The 20,015-nt window shown below is 39.1% G+C and overlaps 2 protein-coding genes across 4 annotated transcripts in view; both read left to right on the top strand.

Annotated features, from left to right (window-relative positions):
- Positions 1-2,142: 2,142 nt before the first annotated feature.
- On the top strand, positions 2,143-3,378 carry SLC35G2 (solute carrier family 35 member G2). The gene has a single exon (XM_068984749.1). The coding sequence runs from the start codon at positions 2,143-2,145 to the stop codon at positions 3,376-3,378; it is 1,236 nt and encodes a 411-aa protein (XP_068840850.1).
- Positions 3,379-9,031: 5,653 nt separating this feature from the next.
- Positions 9,032-20,015, top strand: part of NCK1 (NCK adaptor protein 1) — a 70,247-nt gene continuing 59,263 nt past the window's right edge. Inside the window, exon 1 of one of the 3 annotated variants that reach the window (XM_068973718.1) lies at positions 9,032-9,121. The gene's annotated coding sequence lies outside the window, so the exon portion shown is untranslated. Of the gene's footprint in view, positions 9,139-9,268; positions 9,396-20,015 lie in introns of those variants that run through there. The other 2 variants (XM_068973735.1, XM_068973726.1) reach the window with 2 other exon arrangements.

The following is a 20,015-nucleotide window of genomic DNA, read 5'->3' as shown; positions in this document are numbered from 1 at the left end:
GGATCTTGAGAGCTAGGCAGAGGAGTTGAGACTCAGTGAGGTAGTTGGTAGGAAATAGTGTATGTTCTTGAATGGGGAAAGCTTGAGGGAAGTTTTTTGTTTTGTTTGAATCTTTTAAAAAAAGACATTAATGTGACAGTAGCATAATATAGTTGGATTTTAGAAAAGAAGGACTAGGATTCAAGGGGACTAGTTAGGATGCTGTTGCAATATGCTAGATGGGAATTCACAAAAATCTGATCCAGATTCAAAAGGCAAAATAAATTGGAGGAGAAAGGAAAAGTCAGAAAAATATTTCAGAGACAAAAACAATAAAATTGATGACCAAATGGAGTGTGATGGCAGAAAGAATAATTGAGTGTTCCTTGGTTTCTAGCTTGGGGAACTACAAAGATGGTGGTATTTCAAACATAAATGAGGAATTTAGGGACAGAAAATCTATTTGGGAGACCAAGATTGTTAATTCAGTTTGTGACTAAAGCTAAAGTAATGATTCAAAGTGGAAATATCCTGATAAAAGTTAAAAAAACGAGAACATCCAGATTAGTTTAATAGCATTATGCATGAAGGACTGCAAGTTGGAGATCCAGGCCAGGAACTGAAGGGCTTGGAGGCACAGGTGGTGGTTTTTAAAATAATTCTTCCAGCTGAAGGTAGTGTCATTTAGAAGAGAAACGAATAAATAGGAACAGTTGGTTTATCCAGATGGTGTTAAAGAACAAAATGGGATTTGATTTCTGGACCGTGGTTTAAGATCCTGGAACTGATGAGTTTTTGGCAATGAACAAGGGAAATATGTCATGAAGACAAAAAATAAAAGGTTTCCTTTTTAAATTTTTTTGTTTTTGGGGGAAGGAACCATTGGGAAGGAAATAGCAAATTGTTCTTGGGGAAAGGGGAAAGAACTAAAGAGAACTGAATGAACAAATACTGGTCTCAAAGAAAGAATAACATTGTAGAAGACACCCAGTGTTTCAAAAGAGTTAATTATAGGTGAAAGGAAGCTGGATTTATTAATATTCTTTGAGATTTTACTATATGCCAGCACCATGGCAAATCCTTCATACAACATGGACGTCTTTCTACATCAGTAAAGATCAGCATTATTATTTTAAACGGATGCATAGTGTAGTAGGAGGGTCATTCTGGTGCGCTACAATGAAGTTTCCTGTTCATACATTTTCCCAACCTTTTTATGTGGTCTCTTTTCTCAATACCAGATGAACTTAAAAAAAAATTTCAACAATTATGATTCAAATAATATATTAAAAAGTATACAAAATGTTTTCTATTATTTTCTGTCTCACCTCAATGATTATTAGTTTCCTTTGTATGTTTCCATAATTCCTTTATGTTGTACTTTTTATATTATATAAACAAATATAAATATGTACTCTTTTTTCCTTTCTTAAAAAACACATAAGGTAAAAAGCATCTTGTGTTCATCTCTTTAGGGTAAAATCTTAGATGTGATATTGCTGAATTGAAGGGTAGTTTCAGTTAGAATCTTAAACCTATTGCCCAGTTGCTCATCAGAAAAGTTGTATATAGCAACAGTGCATGAATGTCATAAAATCAAAATTTTATTTTCTACTTTCAGTATTCCATATATCTGAAGATGTATGGGAATCCAGAATAAATGTTTAAAAAATCATGATAATTCATAATACTAGTTTTGGTATCATACAGAAGTGATTATACAAAAGAATTTGGACTTAATTTATAGACAAATGGACACAATCAGAAGGAAAGGTTTGATCTACCTTGTTATTTATTTTTCTATCTTATTGGGTTGATAGAGAGGTAGAAATGAAAAAATGGAAAAAATCAGTTATTTATTATTTAAAGAAATACAGTTTAATGAGACAAAGAATAATCATGATGAGAAACTGGGGCTGACTTAGGATGAGAGTGAAAAAAGGATAGACAATTTCACCGGAGCTTGTATAATGATAAGGCATATTGTCAAATCATCTCTTCCTATTACTTTAGGAAAAAAAAAAAAACTCCTGTTACAACCTCTGCTTTCTGTTATTGAATTGATGCATGAGATTATAATGGAATTTAAAGCTATAATTTAACTGATGAACATGAACATTTGTCTTTTTTTTCCTTCTTAAATAGACTTGATTGCCTGGAGAAATGGATACTTCTCCCTCCAAAAAATATCCAGTTAAAAAACGGGTGAAAATACATCCAAACACAGTAATGGTGAAATATACATCTCATTATCCTCAGCCTGGGGATGGTGGATATGAAGAAATCAATGAAGACTATGGAAGTTTTATGGAAGAAAATCCAAAGAAAGGCCTGCTCAGTGAAATGAAAAGAAAAGGAAGAACCTTCTTTGGAACCATGGATACCTGCCCTCCAACAGAAGACCCAGTGACCAATGAGATTGGACAGTTCCAAAGCTTTGCAGAAAAAAATATTTTTCAATCCAGAAAAATGTGGATAGTGCTGTTTGGATCTGCTTTGGCTCATGGATGTGTAGCTCTTATCACTAGGCTTGTTTCTGATCGTTCCAAAGTTCCATCTCTAGAACTGATTTTTATCCGTTCTGTTTTGCAGGTCTTATCTGTGTTAGTTGTGTGTTACTACCAGGAAGCGCCCTTTGGACCAAGTGGATACAGACTGCGACTTTTCTTTTATGGTGTATGCAATGTCATCTCTATCACCTGTGCTTATACATCATTTTCAATAGTTCCTCCCAGCAATGGGACCACTATGTGGAGAGCCACAACCACTGTCTTCAGTGCCATTTTGGCTTTTTTACTTGTAGATGAGAAAATGGCTTATGTTGACATGGCTACAGTTGTTTGCAGCATCTTAGGTGTTTGTCTTGTCATGATCCCCAACATTGTTGATGAAGATAATTCTTTGTTAAATGCCTGGAAAGAAGCCTTTGGGTACACTATGACTGTGATGGCTGGACTAACCACTGCTCTTTCCATGATAGTATACAGATCCATTAAAGAGAAGATCAGCATGTGGACTGCACTGTTTACATTTGGTTGGACTGGAACAGTCTGGGGAATATCTACTATGTTTGTTCTTCAAGAACCCATCATCCCATTAGATGGAGAAACCTGGAGTTATCTAATTGCTATATGCATTTGTTCTACTGCAGCCTTCTTGGGAGTTTATTATGCCTTAGACAAATTCCATCCAGCTTTGGTCAGCACAGTACAACATCTGGAGATTGTGGTAGCAATGGTGTTGCAGCTTCTAGTGTTACATATATTTCCTAGTGTCTATGATGTCTTTGGAGGGGTAATCATTATGATTAGTGTTTTTGTCCTTGCTGGCTATAAACTTTACTGGAGGAATTTAAGAAGGAAGGATTATCAGGAAATACTAGACTCTCCCATTAAATGAATACTTGATTGTTATCTTGTTAATGTTCAGTTACTAATAGGTACACTGCCATTTTAATGTTCACCTATAAATGTTTTTTTTGTGTTGTATAACTGACAGAGTGCTATATATAATTAATATATGCAGATGTAGAAAAATTTATTCTAGTCTTCTAAATATTAAATTATGTGGAATATCATGAATCTGGTCTCTTTGCTGTTAACAATAAAAGGTAATTTTTATTATAAATTATTATTTATTATAAATAATAAAAGGTGGTAGAGAATGTCAGTTTTTAGCACTAAAGAACATAAGACTTGAAGAAATGACTCCTTTCCAGTGGAAATTCAGCAGTCCTAAAGATTAAGAAGTTAGAAAAAATGTTCATGTCCAGTGTTCTATAAGTGTTCAACAAAAATCCTTCAATATTCAGAACTCTGTAAGATGAAATGCTGAATACCAAGCCCTGTTTTTGTCATCTGTTTGCATTAGGGAACTAGAGATGATTGGGCTGGGTAAAGTAGCTGGAGGTGAAGCAAGAAAGAGGCAACAAAGGAAAGGAGTTGGTTTTTCACTGGCAATGGTGGTCATCCTACCTTAGGAGAGGAAACTGTCTTCTCCTTGCCCTGGCCATATTAGGCAATGCATAGGAAATGGAGGTAGGGAGAACATGGATTCCTGCCAGCTCTACTTAGTCTATGCCATTTTGTGTCGTATGGTGTGAGACTGAATGCTGCAGGAGGGTCTACTCATCCTCAGTTATGCCGGTCTCTTCCAAACCTGCCCTTGTTTATGATTTTGTAGCAAGTACATGTGTGAGCTGCAGCAAAGGTACTCCTTACTCCTGGAAAAGACACTAACGGTAATCACAGTACAGCAGAAAACTGACAACTTCGTGTACTGGATTCTTTTCAAAAGAGCTGCTGGTGCTTCAGTTGTGTCCAACTCTGTCACCCCAGAGACAGCAGCCCACCAGGATCCCCTGCCCCTGGGATTCTCCAGGCAAGAACACTGGAGTGGGTTGCCATTTCCTTCTCCAATGTATAAAAGTGAAAGTGAAGTCGTTCAGTTGTGTCTGACTCTTCGCGACCCTGTTGACTGCAGCCTTCCAGGCTCCTCCGTCCATGGGATTTTCCAGGCAAGAGTACAAGTCTGTAAAACTGCATAAGGTAGCATTAATTTGGATCCAGTCTGGGAAGTTTTTACTAATTTAGCACAAACAAATGTTGATATGTTACTGGTTATTAAGTTACTGTTATTGAGCTATCTTAACTTCAGATACACTCATCTATAATTTTCCTATGTGATGCTATGGCTCAGACTCTACAAACTACATTTTTCCTATGCCAGCCGGTATCTTGCTAGGTTAGAGGTGATAGCTGCTCTCTGTAGTTACCACATCTGGGCTACTTCAGTATTCTTTTTTTGCTTTTCCAGTCCATCAACACCCAGTGGTAAGTTCTCTGTTGTAATATCTTTTGATTTCTGTTCTCTTGACTAACATGCCTTTGGACAATACCCCAAAGGAACCGACAGCCATTTGTAGGGTGTTTGTGTTTTTGGGAAAATGTTAACATTCAGATTTTCTGGGAATTACTGGCTCTCAATAGAAATTATGCAAATTGAAGCAAAGAAACAAAAAGATTTGAAAAAAAATGAACAGATCTTGGAATGACCTGTACTAAGGAGTAAGAAATTTAGCATAAATGTAAGTGTAGTCACAGAGAGAGAACAGGCAGAAAAAAATACTCGAAGAAATGCTGGCCAAGAGTCTTCCAAATTCAATAAAAAGATACAATAACCAGCAATCCACACATCCAGGGAAATAAGTGAACCCCTCCAGCAGCATAAATAAAAAGAAAACCACACCTAGAAACATAGTGTAACTGTTGATAAACTAAGATAAAGAAACAAATCTTAAAAGCAGCCTGACCTACAGAAAAACAATGATAAGAATTACAGCTAGCTTCTCATCAGAAACAGTGGAGGCCAGAAAGCAACAGAATGACAGTTTAAAGTGCTGTTAAGAAAACCCTTTGATGTCTTCTCATTGCCTATAGTATAAAACAAAGGCCCTTAACTTGCATAACCCACTCTTGCTTACACTTTGTCATCTTTTGCTCTAGCAATATTCTACTGTTGTGTACTTCCTTTTTTAAAAAACTAAAAAAAAATTTTTATGGAGGCCCCTCTATGTGAAAAGCCCTTCTCTTCTTTGCCTACTTATTCACCTTGACTAGCCTGATCACACACACACCTCCCCTCGCATTGTGGCCTAATGTCTCCCTGTAGACATCTATTGCTGTATTTACTATACAGAAAATAAGTATCAGTTGAAATTTCATTCTCTGACATTGGATGGAGCTCCTTTAAGACTGATTTTTAGATCTCTGGTATGTATTGTAGTGCTTAACACAGATTGAACTCAATAAATTTTTGTTTAATTAATTCCCATAAAAGAGTAATAATACTCAACCCAGAAAGTGAATTTAGTTACCAGGGTTCACTAATTTCTACACTTCACAGTCAAGCCTGTGATTAGTGACTGCTTACTGATTTAGTAGGTAGGATTTTGTTTTTGTTTGTTTTGTCCTATGTAGTCCTTACAGTGATATTAAACCAGATCATTCTCTCTAATCATTTCTAACTACAAGTCCTCAATAGTTTCCTGGGAAAGGTCTTGAGACACGGAGGCTCATTTTTCCTTTCCTTGTCTTCTCAAATTCTTTCCTCTGGGATGAATCAAGTGAACTACCTATATGTTCTTATCCTAGATTGATTAGCTACCTGTATCTGAAACCCCATTTCTAGTCCATAGGTCATAAGTTTTGACCTAAATATTGTTGCCTGATTCTGGCTAGTCCACTCAGAACTAATTAGCAGGGTTGATTCCCATTTTTGGTTTGAGTTCTGCTAAAAGAGAGGAAGAAGAAGTCAAGCACATGTTTCTATTTGGAAGTTGGGGAGACAGTGTGAAAGGTCTTTGGGACAACACCCACCCCTTACAAACATGGGCTCCATACGTCTAAGCACACTATTGAGCAATTCCATACATGACTTCCTGTCTATCTACCCCAATGCTTTCCTCTCATTTCTGTTTCCTTATTTTTATTCTTCAATTCCTTCTCTTTCTCTTGTATTTTTTGAGTTTTTCTTTCTTTCTTTCTTTCTTTCTTGAGTTCCTGGTAAGAATAGGGTGATGAGGGAACATTTAAAGAAAAGTTAAAAGGAAAACATGTATTTTCAGGAAACTAAAATCCTTTTATGAAAAAATTCTCTCCCTTCTTTTATTACTTAAACAGATGGCACACAGGAGTAGTTAAGAGATCTGGATCAAAATCTCACAGTCTGTTCAGATCATTGACCCATTCAAAATACATAATCCCTTACAAAATAAAATCTAAAATTAAACGACTTCAGCATATTTTTTTTCTGGGTTTATTTGCCCCATTTATGGAAGTGGTTTAAGCTACCTGATAGCAAGGACTATTTTACCTGTTATGTTTGTATTCACATTCTCCTAATCCCATCACATGTTAAAAAACTAAAGCTGGTGTACCTAACAGTTTGTTGTGTGAAACTATTTTGGAGAAATAGTTTCAACCTCTGGACAATGGGTTTATACAGCTTCAAAAATGAATTAAATATCTCAATCCATAAACTTTATAAGATGTATCAACAAATAAAACTATTGTTAGAGCTATAACAATAGTGTGGGCTGCTGTAACAAAATGCCATAGACTGGGTGGCTTAAACAACAATTAAACTTCTCACGGTTTTGGAGATTGGAAGTCCCACGTCCGGATGCCAGCATGGTTAGTTTCTGGTGAACACTCTCTTCCTGGTTTGCACATGGCTGCTTTCTCACTGTGTCTTTTAGTTGTGAGGACAGACAGCAAGACAGTATCTACGTCTCTGCCGTCACTTCTTATAAAGGACACTAATTCTATAGGATTAGGGCCCCACTCTTATCACCTCAGTTAACCTAAATTATCTCTGAAAGGCCTTGTCTCCAAATACAGTCACACTGGGGGGTTAGAGCATCAACACAGGAATTTTGAGAGGGGACACAATTCAGTCCATAGCAGCCATGATAAAATATACAAAGGTATTTAGATCCTTAGAATAAATCCAAAATCCACTTACATTATTAACTTTAGATCCTAATTACAGGATACAGATGGAGTTGCTGCCCAGATTTTCCTGGTCCACTTGCCCTCTCAACTTGAGGCCAGGAAGGGGCCACAGGTGATTTATGCTTGACCATGTGATCCTATATATGGCAAGTGAACCATATTCCTCTATTAGGATACAAATGAATAATTCTGAAGTTAAATACAGAAAAGCGTAAATGAATGAAATTGGGGATTGAAGCTGTACTAATGCCTTAAACAATACTTACTGATGATCTACCATGTGCTAGAATCTGCCTGCAAAGTGGGAGACTTGGGTTCGATCCCTGGGTCCAAGATCCCCTGGAGAAGGAAATGGCAACCCACCCCAGTATTCTTGCCTGGACAATTCCATGTGTTACAGTCCATGGGGTCGCAAAGCGTCAGACAGGACTAAGTGCCTAACACTACCATGTGCTAGGTACTGGGGAAAAACAGTACTGACTGACATGATTTCTGATTTGAGTTTACAATCCAGGTAGGGGCAGGGAGGTCTTCCCAGGTGGTAAAGAATCCCCCTGCCAGTGCAGGAGACGCTGGTTGTATCCCTAGGAAATGGCAAAAAGCTCCAGGATTCTTGCCTGGCAAATTCCATGGAGAGAGGAACCTGGTGGGCTTCAGATCCATGGAGTCGCAAAAAGTCTGGCTCTTTCAGCAGCTGGATGGGGAAAACACCTGTGCACTTACCAGGCTTCCCTGGGCGGCAAACGCCTAAGCAGAGCCAGAGATGGCTGGGGAGGAAGAGGCAGGTGATGGGGTCTGAAGCTCCGGCGTGGGGAGAACCAACTTACTGATGGCAGGTGTCTGGGGCTGGGCAGCTAAGAAAGAACAGACCTGTCACCGAAAGTCACTGTCCTCACAGCAAGGCTACGGCAACCAAGAATGGAAGCTATCCACGCACCAGGGCGCTTCGAAGGCCCTCAGACTCAGCTTATTTTGGTTTGCGGTTCAAGTTAAGGACACGTCTTACATTTTTCTCTCAGGACTCTATGTTCAGGCCTTTTTGTTTGCTTCTCATTTTCGCTCCCGTCCCTAAGAACTTTCCGCTGGTAAGACCTTCTTCAGGTGCAGAAACCAGAAGGAAGCTCCCAGAGCAGTCGGGGCTTAACTCGGAAAGCAGTCAGCTCTGCTGTGGAATCTCCTGTGGCGCTGAGGAGGAAGGCCCCAGAATAATCAGCCAGAGACACAGAGGCAACAAAACCCAGAAACTGGCAGGGCGCTTCTGTCTCTCACTCCCTCTCCACCGAGCAGCCTCAGGTCGACACCTAGCACAGCAATTGATTGACAGGCGGGCTCGCCCAATCCCAGAGCGGCGAAGACCGCCCTCGCGTCAGTGATAGGAGGGAAGGGGAAGACTGAACCTATCAGATTGGGCAGGGAGGGGGGTTTCCTGTCCGCGCGGGTCCGCCCAGGGCCTCGCGACCAGTCGGCGCTGCAGCCCCGCCCTCCCGCCGCGCACGCCCCGCCTCTCTCCCCAGAGCTACGCGGCGGCAGAGCGGAGGCCTCGTGCCGTAACGGCCATCGCGGCGGCCGTGGCGGCGTCCCTACCCTCCTCAAGTGAGCTGGCGCCGCCCGGGCTTGGCAGAGGGGAGGTGAGACGGTCCTGCCGGTAGGCAGACGCACAGACAGCCTTTTCTCGTCTGGGGAATCTACATAGCCCGTTACTTGCCGCGGAGCTTCCTCTTCCCTGCTGAAGTTAGCTCCCGGGGCGCCGTCTGCCGGCTCGGAGCGAAGCCGGAGGGGGCGGGGAGGCCGCTTGGTCGGGCCTGGGCTTTTTGCCTCGCGGCTTCGCGCGACCCTCCGGCCACTGCCCTGGGCGGCGCAGCCCTACGACCTTCCTGTCCCTCCCTGGAGCGTCGGGTCCGGGTGAGCGCTGCGGCCGGCCGTCCCCGGAGGCTGGGAGGTCGAGTGTGTGGCGTGCACCCGCCTCCTTTTCTTTACCTCTCAAAGTCCTGACGGCTTTGTGGCGCATTCCGAGGCCGCGGTGGTGGTGGAGAGGGGCGCTTACCTCTAGGAGTGGGAGGGAGCCGTTCCGGGTGCGGAGGATGGACATCCTCGGGATGCGCCTCCCGCCCCTCCCCCCACCCAGCCCCCTGCCGTTTCCCTCGTTGGGAAATCTGGGTTATTATAATATCATGGATTCGTGCGTGAGTTACTTGGGCTGTAAGCTTTTGACTTGAGTTGTAATATAGCCGGGGGAAAAAATGTATCTTGGTAGTTGGTTTTGTAACCTTTCTTGTGTGTGTCCATAAAAGTTTGCTATTAGAAGCTCGGGAAGCTGAATTTTGTGCAGGACTGAGAACCCTTACTTTATAGACGCCCAGTTTAGTGTCACACTAATGAACTAGTCACTTAAAAATAATTCTACCCGTTAACTTTGGCAAGAAACCAGGGGAGTCAGGAAAGGATGAGTTGAAGAAATTTCTATCCCCATCTTGGGTGGTGAGCAAAAAAAAGCTCACTGTCCAGTCAGGACGAGTAAATGTTGCAAGAGGTATTCATTTTTAAAAATCTTACTTTGGTAGATGTAAGAAAGACCAACCATACAGTTTATTAAGCAGATGGAAAGCGCTGTGTCTCAACCTTCAGGGAGTTTACAGAGTAAATGGGGAATTATCCAAGAAGAAGGTTCTGTTTGTCTGGTAATTGTCAGTAATGTTCAGTTCTTAAATAGGTATCCCTTATAGTTTGATAGAAACTCGAGATCTATGCTTTGGTTGATTAATAGTTTTATTTCATTTTTATTGCAAACTTTACCATTTTCTTCTTTGGAAAATTCTGAACAGTTTGCAGAATATTCAAGATTTCTCAGCTGTGCTTGTTCATATATTAAATTTTAAACTTTTTTGTTCTGTTTTTCTAAATATTTAGTCTAGATTTTACTAGTGCTTTCAGGTCCTTGAAAATAAAACTTGAAACATAACAGGGTATGTTTTGTTAGATATTGAAATATGTTTTAGGCCACTGGATTTTTTGCACCTTTGAGAACTTCCCTGCCAAAACTCAAGGTACATTTGATGCAAATGTTATAAATCACTTGTCAGGAAGACTTAATAAATCCATATCCTGTCTGTTTTATTCTTTTATAGTTTAACAATTTTTACAATTTATTTACCTTTGTAATATGGAAAAATACCAGATATTTTTCTGCGTACACCAGAAGACTAAATGATTTTCTTATTTCGTCAATCAGTAGAATTGGAGGAAACCATTGAAATCACTAAGCATTTAACAAATTCTCTGTTAATACTTTGCTGTGCTGTTTTAGGAAGACAATTGACAGGGCCAAAAATGACTTTTAAAGATTATTTAATAAGGCAACAATTTTGTCTGGATGTTCCTCACTTTATTTGAAAGATAGAATTTATAGTCTTCCTTCAAAACTGATTCCATATGCTGACTTTGTTTTGGTGATATTTATCATGCCTTTAACTACCCAGGCATAAGCCCTGGTTTTATCTTAAGACTTCCTCTCACCACATAACATTGCCCAATTTTTGTCAGCCATTTTCTGAAATTTCTTTCAGATATCTGTTCTAACCACTCGTTTTCTTTCTTCCCCCCAGTAGCTTTTAACCGGATTTTCTGCCTCTTTTCTCCCTGCTTAGTATGTTCTGGCTTCTGCCTTGTTCAGCTGCCCTCACTGTTAAACCAGCATTAGTTCCCTGTTATTTAGAGTATAGTTCAGAATTCCCAGCCTTCTAACAGTCTGCTCAAAACCTGCTTTTTTCTAATGATAACAGTAATTCTCTATAGGAGCTGTCCATCCTAACACAAACCAATCTCTTGTTCTCATCTAGATTGTGTATTTTTCTGCCTTCATGTCTGTTGACACTTTGCCTGTTTATTGCTAGTAGTTTTTAAAAGAAATTTTCCTCCTTAAATTAAGTGGCAAGTAAAGTCAGATTTTATTGACATTTCACATTTGGTCCTTCTGCACAGCCTTCTAGATCTTTCTGTTTCTGTGTTGTTGCTTTCCTTTGAACCCACAGCCCTTACTGTTTTATCATTTCTTTGGTTTTTAATACGTGGACTTGTATTATAATACTACGGAACAATATTGTGGGAATGTTGAATCCATCCTTCCATTTTATACATAGGGAAAATGTAATCCATAAAGACTAAGTTCACAGAAATTCACCTAGTGACCCTGGCAGAGCTGACTTACATATACCTTAATTTCCTACTTGATTTCCTAACTCAAGTTCTGTATATTAAAATTTATGTGTGTATTCTTATGAAACTATACTTCTTTTCATCTCTTGCAGTGTCATTTTGTATTGTTTGCTTCACATTACTTTGCGTTTTGTGTATTAATTAGATTCAGAACTTCTGTATGAGGGGAGGGGAACCTTTATGACCTGAATTGTTTGAATCATTGAAACAGTGATTTAAAGTCTACAGGAAGTCTTTCTCTAGCTTGTTGGGTATATTAACAGCATTAACTAAAATAATATTGGTGTGTCCACTGTTGAGTCCTATGACCCATTAAAAATGAATCTCTTACAAGTTTTACTGTTGGATTTTAGTTTGAATTTCTTGAAAAAGAGAAACTCTTTGGAAGCCTTGAAAGTAAATGTGAACGATGTATTACTTGTAAGGCATCTGAGTTTGTAAGGCATCTGAGTTTATTGATCTAACTAAATGCTCTTTTTGATAGAACAGGAACACTTTTCGCTAATTTTTTCGTTTTGTTCTGTCAAGAACCAGATTGTTGAGCAATTTGTTTATTGAGCAGAACATTCTGAAAATCATTTGTTCCACTTGGAAAGTTGGAGAGCTTTGTTCTTCACACTCTGCCCCCCACCCCCACCCCAACTCTAAAGTTTCTGTTAAAACCAGCAGCATAGAGTTTCCTTGGTATTTTTCTTAATATTTATGTAACAAGACAAGTAGCACAGAAAAATTAGGTGAAATATTTCAGGAGGGTATGCTTGACATTTTTGGCCTGAAACAAATTAGAAGCTATTTTTGTTTTATTTTTTGGTTGTTTGTGAATGGCTTATTTTTATTTGTTTAAATAAATTATCTGCTAAAATAAACTGTTGAAACACTGATTCTCTTGTTCTTTATTCCTGAAATTGTACTTAAGGAGTGCTAAATTGGATAAGTGTGCTATGAGTAATTTCTGTTCAAACAGACCAGTTGAATAAAGCAGTGAGAGTATGCCTTGGGGAAATCTTTTAAAAAAATGAATGCATCTAAAAAGGTTCTTTTTTTTTTTCCCCTTGGTGAACCAGCCTTCCAAAAGTCTCAGTACATGCTTCAAAATCATGTTGCACTTAGATCAGTTCAGATAATAAATATAACAAAGAATTTAGTATTCCTTGTACTCTATGCCTAATCCAGGTATATATGAAAACATTTTATTAAACAATGCATTGGAAAAGTTTTTGGAAATGCTTGATCACTTCCAGATACAGTATGTTTTTAAGTAACATTATTTTTAGGTACATTTAGAATACCTTCTGTACCACCTCTCAATTTGCTGCCCGGGAAGTCAGTTTGTTCCCCCCCACCCCCGCCTCATTTTTTTTTTTTTTTACATGTTCTTAGTAAGCTCTGTAAAACTTTCCATAATTTAGCTTTTGCCAGCTTCTATCTGCATCTCTTGTCATTATCTTTTTCCTTTAGGCTGCTCTTTGGGCCTTGAATAACCAAGCTCCTTTTTGCCTTGTAGCCTGTGAACCCTTCTGGCAGATGGCTTCTTTAGGGTAATAAGTATTAAGTTTGGCTGCTAGTAATAAAAACACATCAAATAATTATTTCTCTCCTATGCCAGAGAAATCCAGAGTTTGCACAGCACTCGTTTTTTAAGTGTTATTCCTAGTTTTTTTTTTTTTCCTATTATAAATAACTTTGAAATAAAGATCTTTGTGTATAAGGCCTTAGAAAATTTTCCTTTTGATTAGTCCCTGTTGTGGGATCCCATTGAAAAGTTCATTGATTTCTTTAAAAACTTGTTTAGAGACAGTATTGTTAATATTTTTTTAAATTGTAAGGTGCCCAAATTTCAGTGTATCCATAATGAATTTTTCCATTTGTAGGCATCCTATTACCATCACCCAGGTCAAAGTATAGAACTTTCCCAGTGCTCCAGAAGGCTCTCTCATGCTTTCTCCCAATCTGTGCCTCTTGCCTCCCAAAGTAATTACTGTTTTCACCTGTATTACCATAGATTATTTTTACCTGTTCTTGAACTTATGGAACCATACTGTATATACTCTTTTGTGGCTGCTTTTACTTAACTTTGTGTTTGTGGATTCACCCATGATGCTGGGTGCAGAAGTAGTTGGTCTTATTCATTGATGACTGAATTTTGTCGGATGAATAGATATGGAAAAAAAAAAATCACCATTAATGAATATTTATTTACATTTTTTAAAGCAGTTGTGAATAAAGCAGCTGTGAACTTTTACTTACAACTCTTTTAGTGGACATATACCCTTATTTCTTTTGAGTATATATATATATATATATATATATATGTATGTATGTATGTGTGTGTGTGTGTGTGAGTAGAATTGCTCTGTTTTTGTCTACCAGTTTTTGACTTGATGAAACTAGTTCTTTCGCTGGTCTACAGTAATTTCCTGGGATTTCCCTCATTACCATAAAACTATTCCCTTTGCCTTAAATTTCTTATTTTCTGTGAATCAAAATTTTTTTTATTGGTTTGACCCCCCCTCATTTTGATGGGTTATATTGCACAGTAGATTCCTGTGAAAAGTTGAGATCTGTATTAATAACCCCTCCTTTATTTATTTATGTAGGTCTTCCCACTGATTTGGTTGGTTGAGTAATGTATTGTAGGTTGGAAATAATTTCCCTTAGAAATTCTGAAGGCATCTCTCCATTGTTTTCTAGTTTGTAACTGTTTAGGAATTTTGAAGACATTCTGATTCCTGATCCTAATGCTTTTGGCCATTTTGGAATTTTTTTAATTTCATGAGACTGTGACTTGGCATACTCCCATGAAATACATCTATTATCTGTTATGCATTGTGCCCTCCAAATCTACCAAATTATGTTCATCAGTTCTGGTAATTTTTCTTTAATTTCTTAATTGATGGTTAGATTAATTGCCTAGGACTGCCATAACAAAATAACACAGACTGTGTGCTTTAGATAACAGGTACTAATTTTCTCACAGTTCTGGAGGCTGGAAGTCTGAGATCAAGGTGCCATTGGGATTGGTTTCTGATGAGTTTGCTTCTTGGTTTGTAGACAGCTGCCTTTTCACTGTGTCCTTACAGGGCCTTCTGTGGAAAGAGCTGTATCTTTCCTCCTCTTAGGAAGATACCAATCCTGTTGGATTAGGGCCCCACCCTTATGACCTCTTTTAACCATAGCTACCTTCTAAAGGTCCTATTTCCAAATACAGTCATGTTGGGGGCTAGGGCTTCAACATACAAATTTTGACAGGACACAGTTCAGTTCATAACAATGGTTTCCTCTTCTCCTGTTTGTATCTCCTCTCTCTGTGAAACTTCTGTTATTTCTTTGGATCTCTTAGACTAGTCCTCTAATACTTCCTTTTCCTTTTGCTTTTCACCTAGTCTTTTTGCTCTGTTTTATCTGGGAGTCTTCGTTAACTTCATTTCCGAAGCCTGGTGTTGAATTTTCCTTTTTTTGTTGTGAAGATTTTGATTTTCCAAGAGTTGTTTTCCTCTTAAACTTTCTCTTTTATAGAGCACATCTTGTGTTTGTGTCATGGATGCCTTGTCTTTAATTTCTGAATATAATTTTAAAAAAAACTTTTTTTTTCTTTTTACAGCCTCTTTCCTTCTAAATTGGTCTCCAGCTTTTCTGTTGGGGGCTTACTTAAGTGTCAGTAATCCTTGGATGTTATCTAGAGAGTGAAAGTCTGAATTGATGGAAACTTAAAGACTTCTTAGTGGCCTAAGTGAGCCATTTTTTAAAGAAAACCCTGATTGATATCCAGGAGGTGTTTTCTTCTTGAGTCAGGTTTGTGAAGGAAAATGCAAATCTGCTTGAGGGCTGAAAGTTTGGCTGCCAGTTTTTTTTGGTGTGTGGGGTTGGATTTCTCACCCCCCTATTTTTGGTAAGGTATGTTGCTGCTGCTGCTGCTGTTGCTGCTGCTAAGTCGCTTCAGTCGTGCCCGACTCTGTGCGACCCCATAGACGGCAGCCCATCAGGCTCCCCCGTCCCTGGGATTCTCCAGGCAAGAACACTGGAATGGGTTGCCATTTCCTTCTCCAGTGCACGAAAGTGAAAAGTGTAAGTGAAGTCGCTCAGTTGTGTCCCACTGTTCGCGACCCCATGGACTGCAGCCCACCAGGCTCCTCTGTCCATGGGATTTTCCAGGCAAGAGTACATGCCAGTCTTTATTTCTGGTGAGAGTGGGGAAGCCAACCAGTCTGAATGATACTACATTTTTAAAGGGTTGTAAAAAAGAGAATAATATGTAATAGAGACTATGCGTGACCCATAAAGACTAAAACGTTTGCTATTTAGCCCTTTACAGAAAAAGTGTGTACCTTGTTCTTGTTGTAATGGTTCTGATGTCCTTTAATAAAGCTTCTGGACTATAACTACTTTTAGTCCTACTCAGGCTTAAGTTTACAACCTTGGAACTTCCTGAAGCTCTTTGTTTTAATTTAGTCCAGTGCATAACATGGAAGTTATGACTAAGAATTGGTAGGATATACTCTATTCAGAGATACAAGATATTTTTAATTTAAAATCTCAAAAACACAAAATATTGAAGAAATAAATCACAACACGTAATGAGTGTACGCGTGCACTGTTCTTTGTCTTGTCACCTAAGTGCAGAACATTAGTGCGTATACTTTGAAAAATGGCAGAGTGACAGTTGTGTTAAGAACAGGCCCAAGTCATATTTTAAATGAGCCACTTTCATCTGCTCTCTCTGTAGTCAGTAAATCATAATTGGCAGAATAAATCGGCTCTAGACAGGAAGCTGTTCCAGGCAGTAGTATATGTATATATGTGTGTGTGTGCGCGCTTGTATTTTTCCACCTGATAGCAGTCAGAAATGAGAGAATTAATGTAAGCCCTGTGGCAGAATGGGAGAAACAGGAATTACGTTGTTACAGGAAATAAATGTCTTATCCTTTAAGTCCTAGCTGCTGGAAAACTAAGTTGTTTAGTCTTAATTGTGTGAGCAGTCTCATCACAGGTTTCTGTATAATGATCTTTTTCTTTCCTCTAAATGACAACTGCCTTTAGTGTTTATGTGTTTTTCTTTTTTTGGCTGCACCATGTGGCATGTGGGGTCTTAGTTCCCTGATCAGGAATCAAACCCATGTCCCCTGCTCTGGGAGCATGGAATCTTAACCACTGGACTACTAGGCAAGTCTCTATTATTTTTTGATCTATATATTCCAGAGTTGTTTCTATGAATATATAAACTCATGCTAACTTAAAAATAGGATCCCATGCTACATCTTGTGTTCTAACTTGTCTTTTATCAACATCCTTTTAAGTCAGTATGAAAGTGAAAGTCACTCAGTCGTTCATGTCCAACTCTTTGCGACCCCATGGACTATATAGTCCATGGAATTCTCCAGGCCAAAATACTGGACTGGGTAGCCTTTCCCTTTTCCAGGGGATCTTCCCAACCTGTGGATCAAACCCAGGTCTCCTGCGTTGCAGGCAGATTCTTTACCAGCTGAGCCACAAGGGAAGCCCCAGAATACTGGAGTGGGTAGCCTATCCCTTCTCTAGCAGATCTTCCCGACCCAGGAATTGAACCAGGGTCTCCTGCCTTGCAGGTGGATTCTTTACCAACTGAGCTATCAGGGAGGCCCTGAGTCAGTATATATAAGTTTAAAGATTCTAGAATTAGGCAACTTAAATTCCAGTATAGGTAGACTTCACGACTAGATAGACTTCATCACTATTTGTTTGGGCATACACCTTTTTTAAAGCTTATTCTTCAGAAGATTATTATAAAGTTTACATGATAAAGTTGGCTTGAAACTCAACATTCAGAAAACTAAGATCATGGCATCTGGTTCCATCACTTCATGGCAAATAGATGGAGAAACCGTGGAAACAGTGGGAGACTTCATTTTTTTGGCTGCAGATCACTGCAAAATCACTGCAGATCATGATTGCAGCTGTGAAGTTAAAAGACATTTCCTCCTTGGAAGAACAGTTAAGACCAACCTAGACAGCATGTTAAAAACCAGAAACTACTTTGCCAACAAAGGTCTTTATAGTCAAAGCTATGGTTTTTCCAGTGTTCATGTAGGGATGCGAGAGTTGGACTATAAAGAAAGCCGAGTGCCTAAGAATTGATGCTTTTGAACTGTGGTGTTGGAGAATACTCTTGAGAGTCCCTTGGACTGCAAGGAGATCCAACCAGTCCATGCTAAAGGATATCAGTCCTGATTATTCATTGGAAGGACTAATGCTGAAGATGAAACTCCAGTACTTTGGCTACCTGATGTGAAGAACTGAGTCATCTGAAAAGACCCTGATGCTGGGAAAGATTGAAGGCAGGAGAAGAAGGGGACGACAGAGGATGAGATGGTTGGATGGCATCACTGACTCAATGGACATGAGTTTGAGTAAACTCTGGGAGTTGGTGATGATCAGGAAGGCCTGGCGTGCTTCAGTCCATGGGGTCGCAAAGAGTTGGACACGACTGAGCGACTGAACTGAACTGAACTTACGTGATAATTCATGAATCCTCTTAACTGCTAAGCAATGTTTGGTGCACATTAAGAGCTTTAGAATCAGTTTCTAGGTGTAAAATACCAAGGTTCAAAGATACAGAGGTTTTAAGTGTTGGTTGCTAAAGTACTATTCAGAAAAAAATACTGGTTTATCTATTTACCAACAAAATGTTCCTTGTTTTTGCATTGCTATTCTAAGTTTTGCCAGCGTGGTAGATAAAAAACTGGCAGAACTAAAAGAGACAAATCTACAAATATAATTTGGGATATTTTAGCGTAACTTTACGTGTGTTGGGAAGATCCCATGGAGAAGGGAAAGGCTACTTACTCCAGTATTCTGGCCTGGAGAATTCCATGGACTATATAGTCCATGGGGTCACGAAGAGTCGGACATGACTGAGCAACTGAACTGAGTGTTAACTTTGAGTAAGTATTAATAGTAGAGCAACTACATACTCTTAGATTATTATACAAAGACTTCTGTGTAAAGATACATTAACTTTTATTCCCCTCCAAAGCCTACCGAGATTATCATATAGAATTTTTTTTACAAAGATTTGAACTGTACAGGTAAAGAAAATGGAAGAAGCAGTGAAATTTGGAAGCTAGAAAGCAACAGACTGATAGAAACATCTTCAGTTCAGTCGCTCAGTCATGTCTGACTCTTTGTGACCCCATGAACTGCAGCACGCCAGGCCTCCCTGTCCATCACCAACTCCTGGAGTCCACCCAAACCCATGTCTATTGAGTCAGTGATGCCATCCAACCATCTCATTCTCTCTCATTTGCTTCTCCTCCTGCCCTCAATCTTCCCAGCATCAGGGTCTTTTCAGATGAGTCAGTTCTTCACATCAGGTGGCCAAAGTATTGGAGTTTCAGCTTCAGCATTAGTCCTTCCAATGAATAATCAGGACTGATCTCCTTTAGGATGGACTGGTTGGATCTCCTTGCAGTCCAAGGGACTCTCAAGAGTCTTCTCCAACACCACAGTTCAAAAGCATCAATTCTCACATCCATACATGACAACTGGAAAAACCATAGCCTTGACTAGATGACTTTTGTTGACAAAGTAATGTCTCTGCTTTTTAATATGCTGCCTAGGTTGGTCTAAGAAAGAACTTAGTAGACTTAAAAATGTTCAGTCCTAAACTGAAAGTGGGGAAAATGGAGAAGAATCCTCAGGCTCAGGATTTGCAGCATCAGATATTCTTGTGGAAGAAGCAGGCTAGAGTGGTGCTAAAAATAGGATTGTTTGAAAGCCTGTTTAAGGAGCCAGCTCAGTCATTCTAATAGCCTAGAAAGTAGAAACAGCCCAAGTGTCCATTACCTGATAAATGGTAAGTAAAATGATATTATAATAAAAGTAGTGAGGGACTCATACATGTTGTAACATGAATGAACGTTAACAATATGTTTATGTGAGAGAAGCCAGTCACAAAAGACCACATATTATGTGATTCTATTTTGTATGAAATGTCTTGAAAATACAAATACGTAGAGATAGGGAGTAAATTAGTGGTGGCCTAGGGCTGGGAATTGGGGAGATAAGAGGGAGATGGGAAATGACTGCTTAAGGGTACAGATTTCTTTTTGGTGTAATGAAAATGTTCTAAAATTGTGATGATTACACAACTGAATATACCAAAATCATTGAATTGTATGCTCTAACTTGATCACTTATATAGTATTTGAGTTATATCTCAGTAAGCTCTTATTAAAAAAAGTAGCATGAGCTTAGATATTTTTGTCACTTTTAGCTAAGTGACTGCCCTCTTTACTACCTCAGAGAAGACTAAAGGTTTATCCTCTACAGTGGATA

The sequence above is a fragment of the Capricornis sumatraensis genome, chromosome 1, assembly GCF_032405125.1.
Source record: "Capricornis sumatraensis isolate serow.1 chromosome 1, serow.2, whole genome shotgun sequence".
Lineage (NCBI taxonomy): Eukaryota > Metazoa > Chordata > Mammalia > Artiodactyla > Bovidae > Capricornis > Capricornis sumatraensis.
Note: the sequence above shows the minus strand (reverse complement) of the source record. Positions and strands in the feature narration are given on the sequence as shown.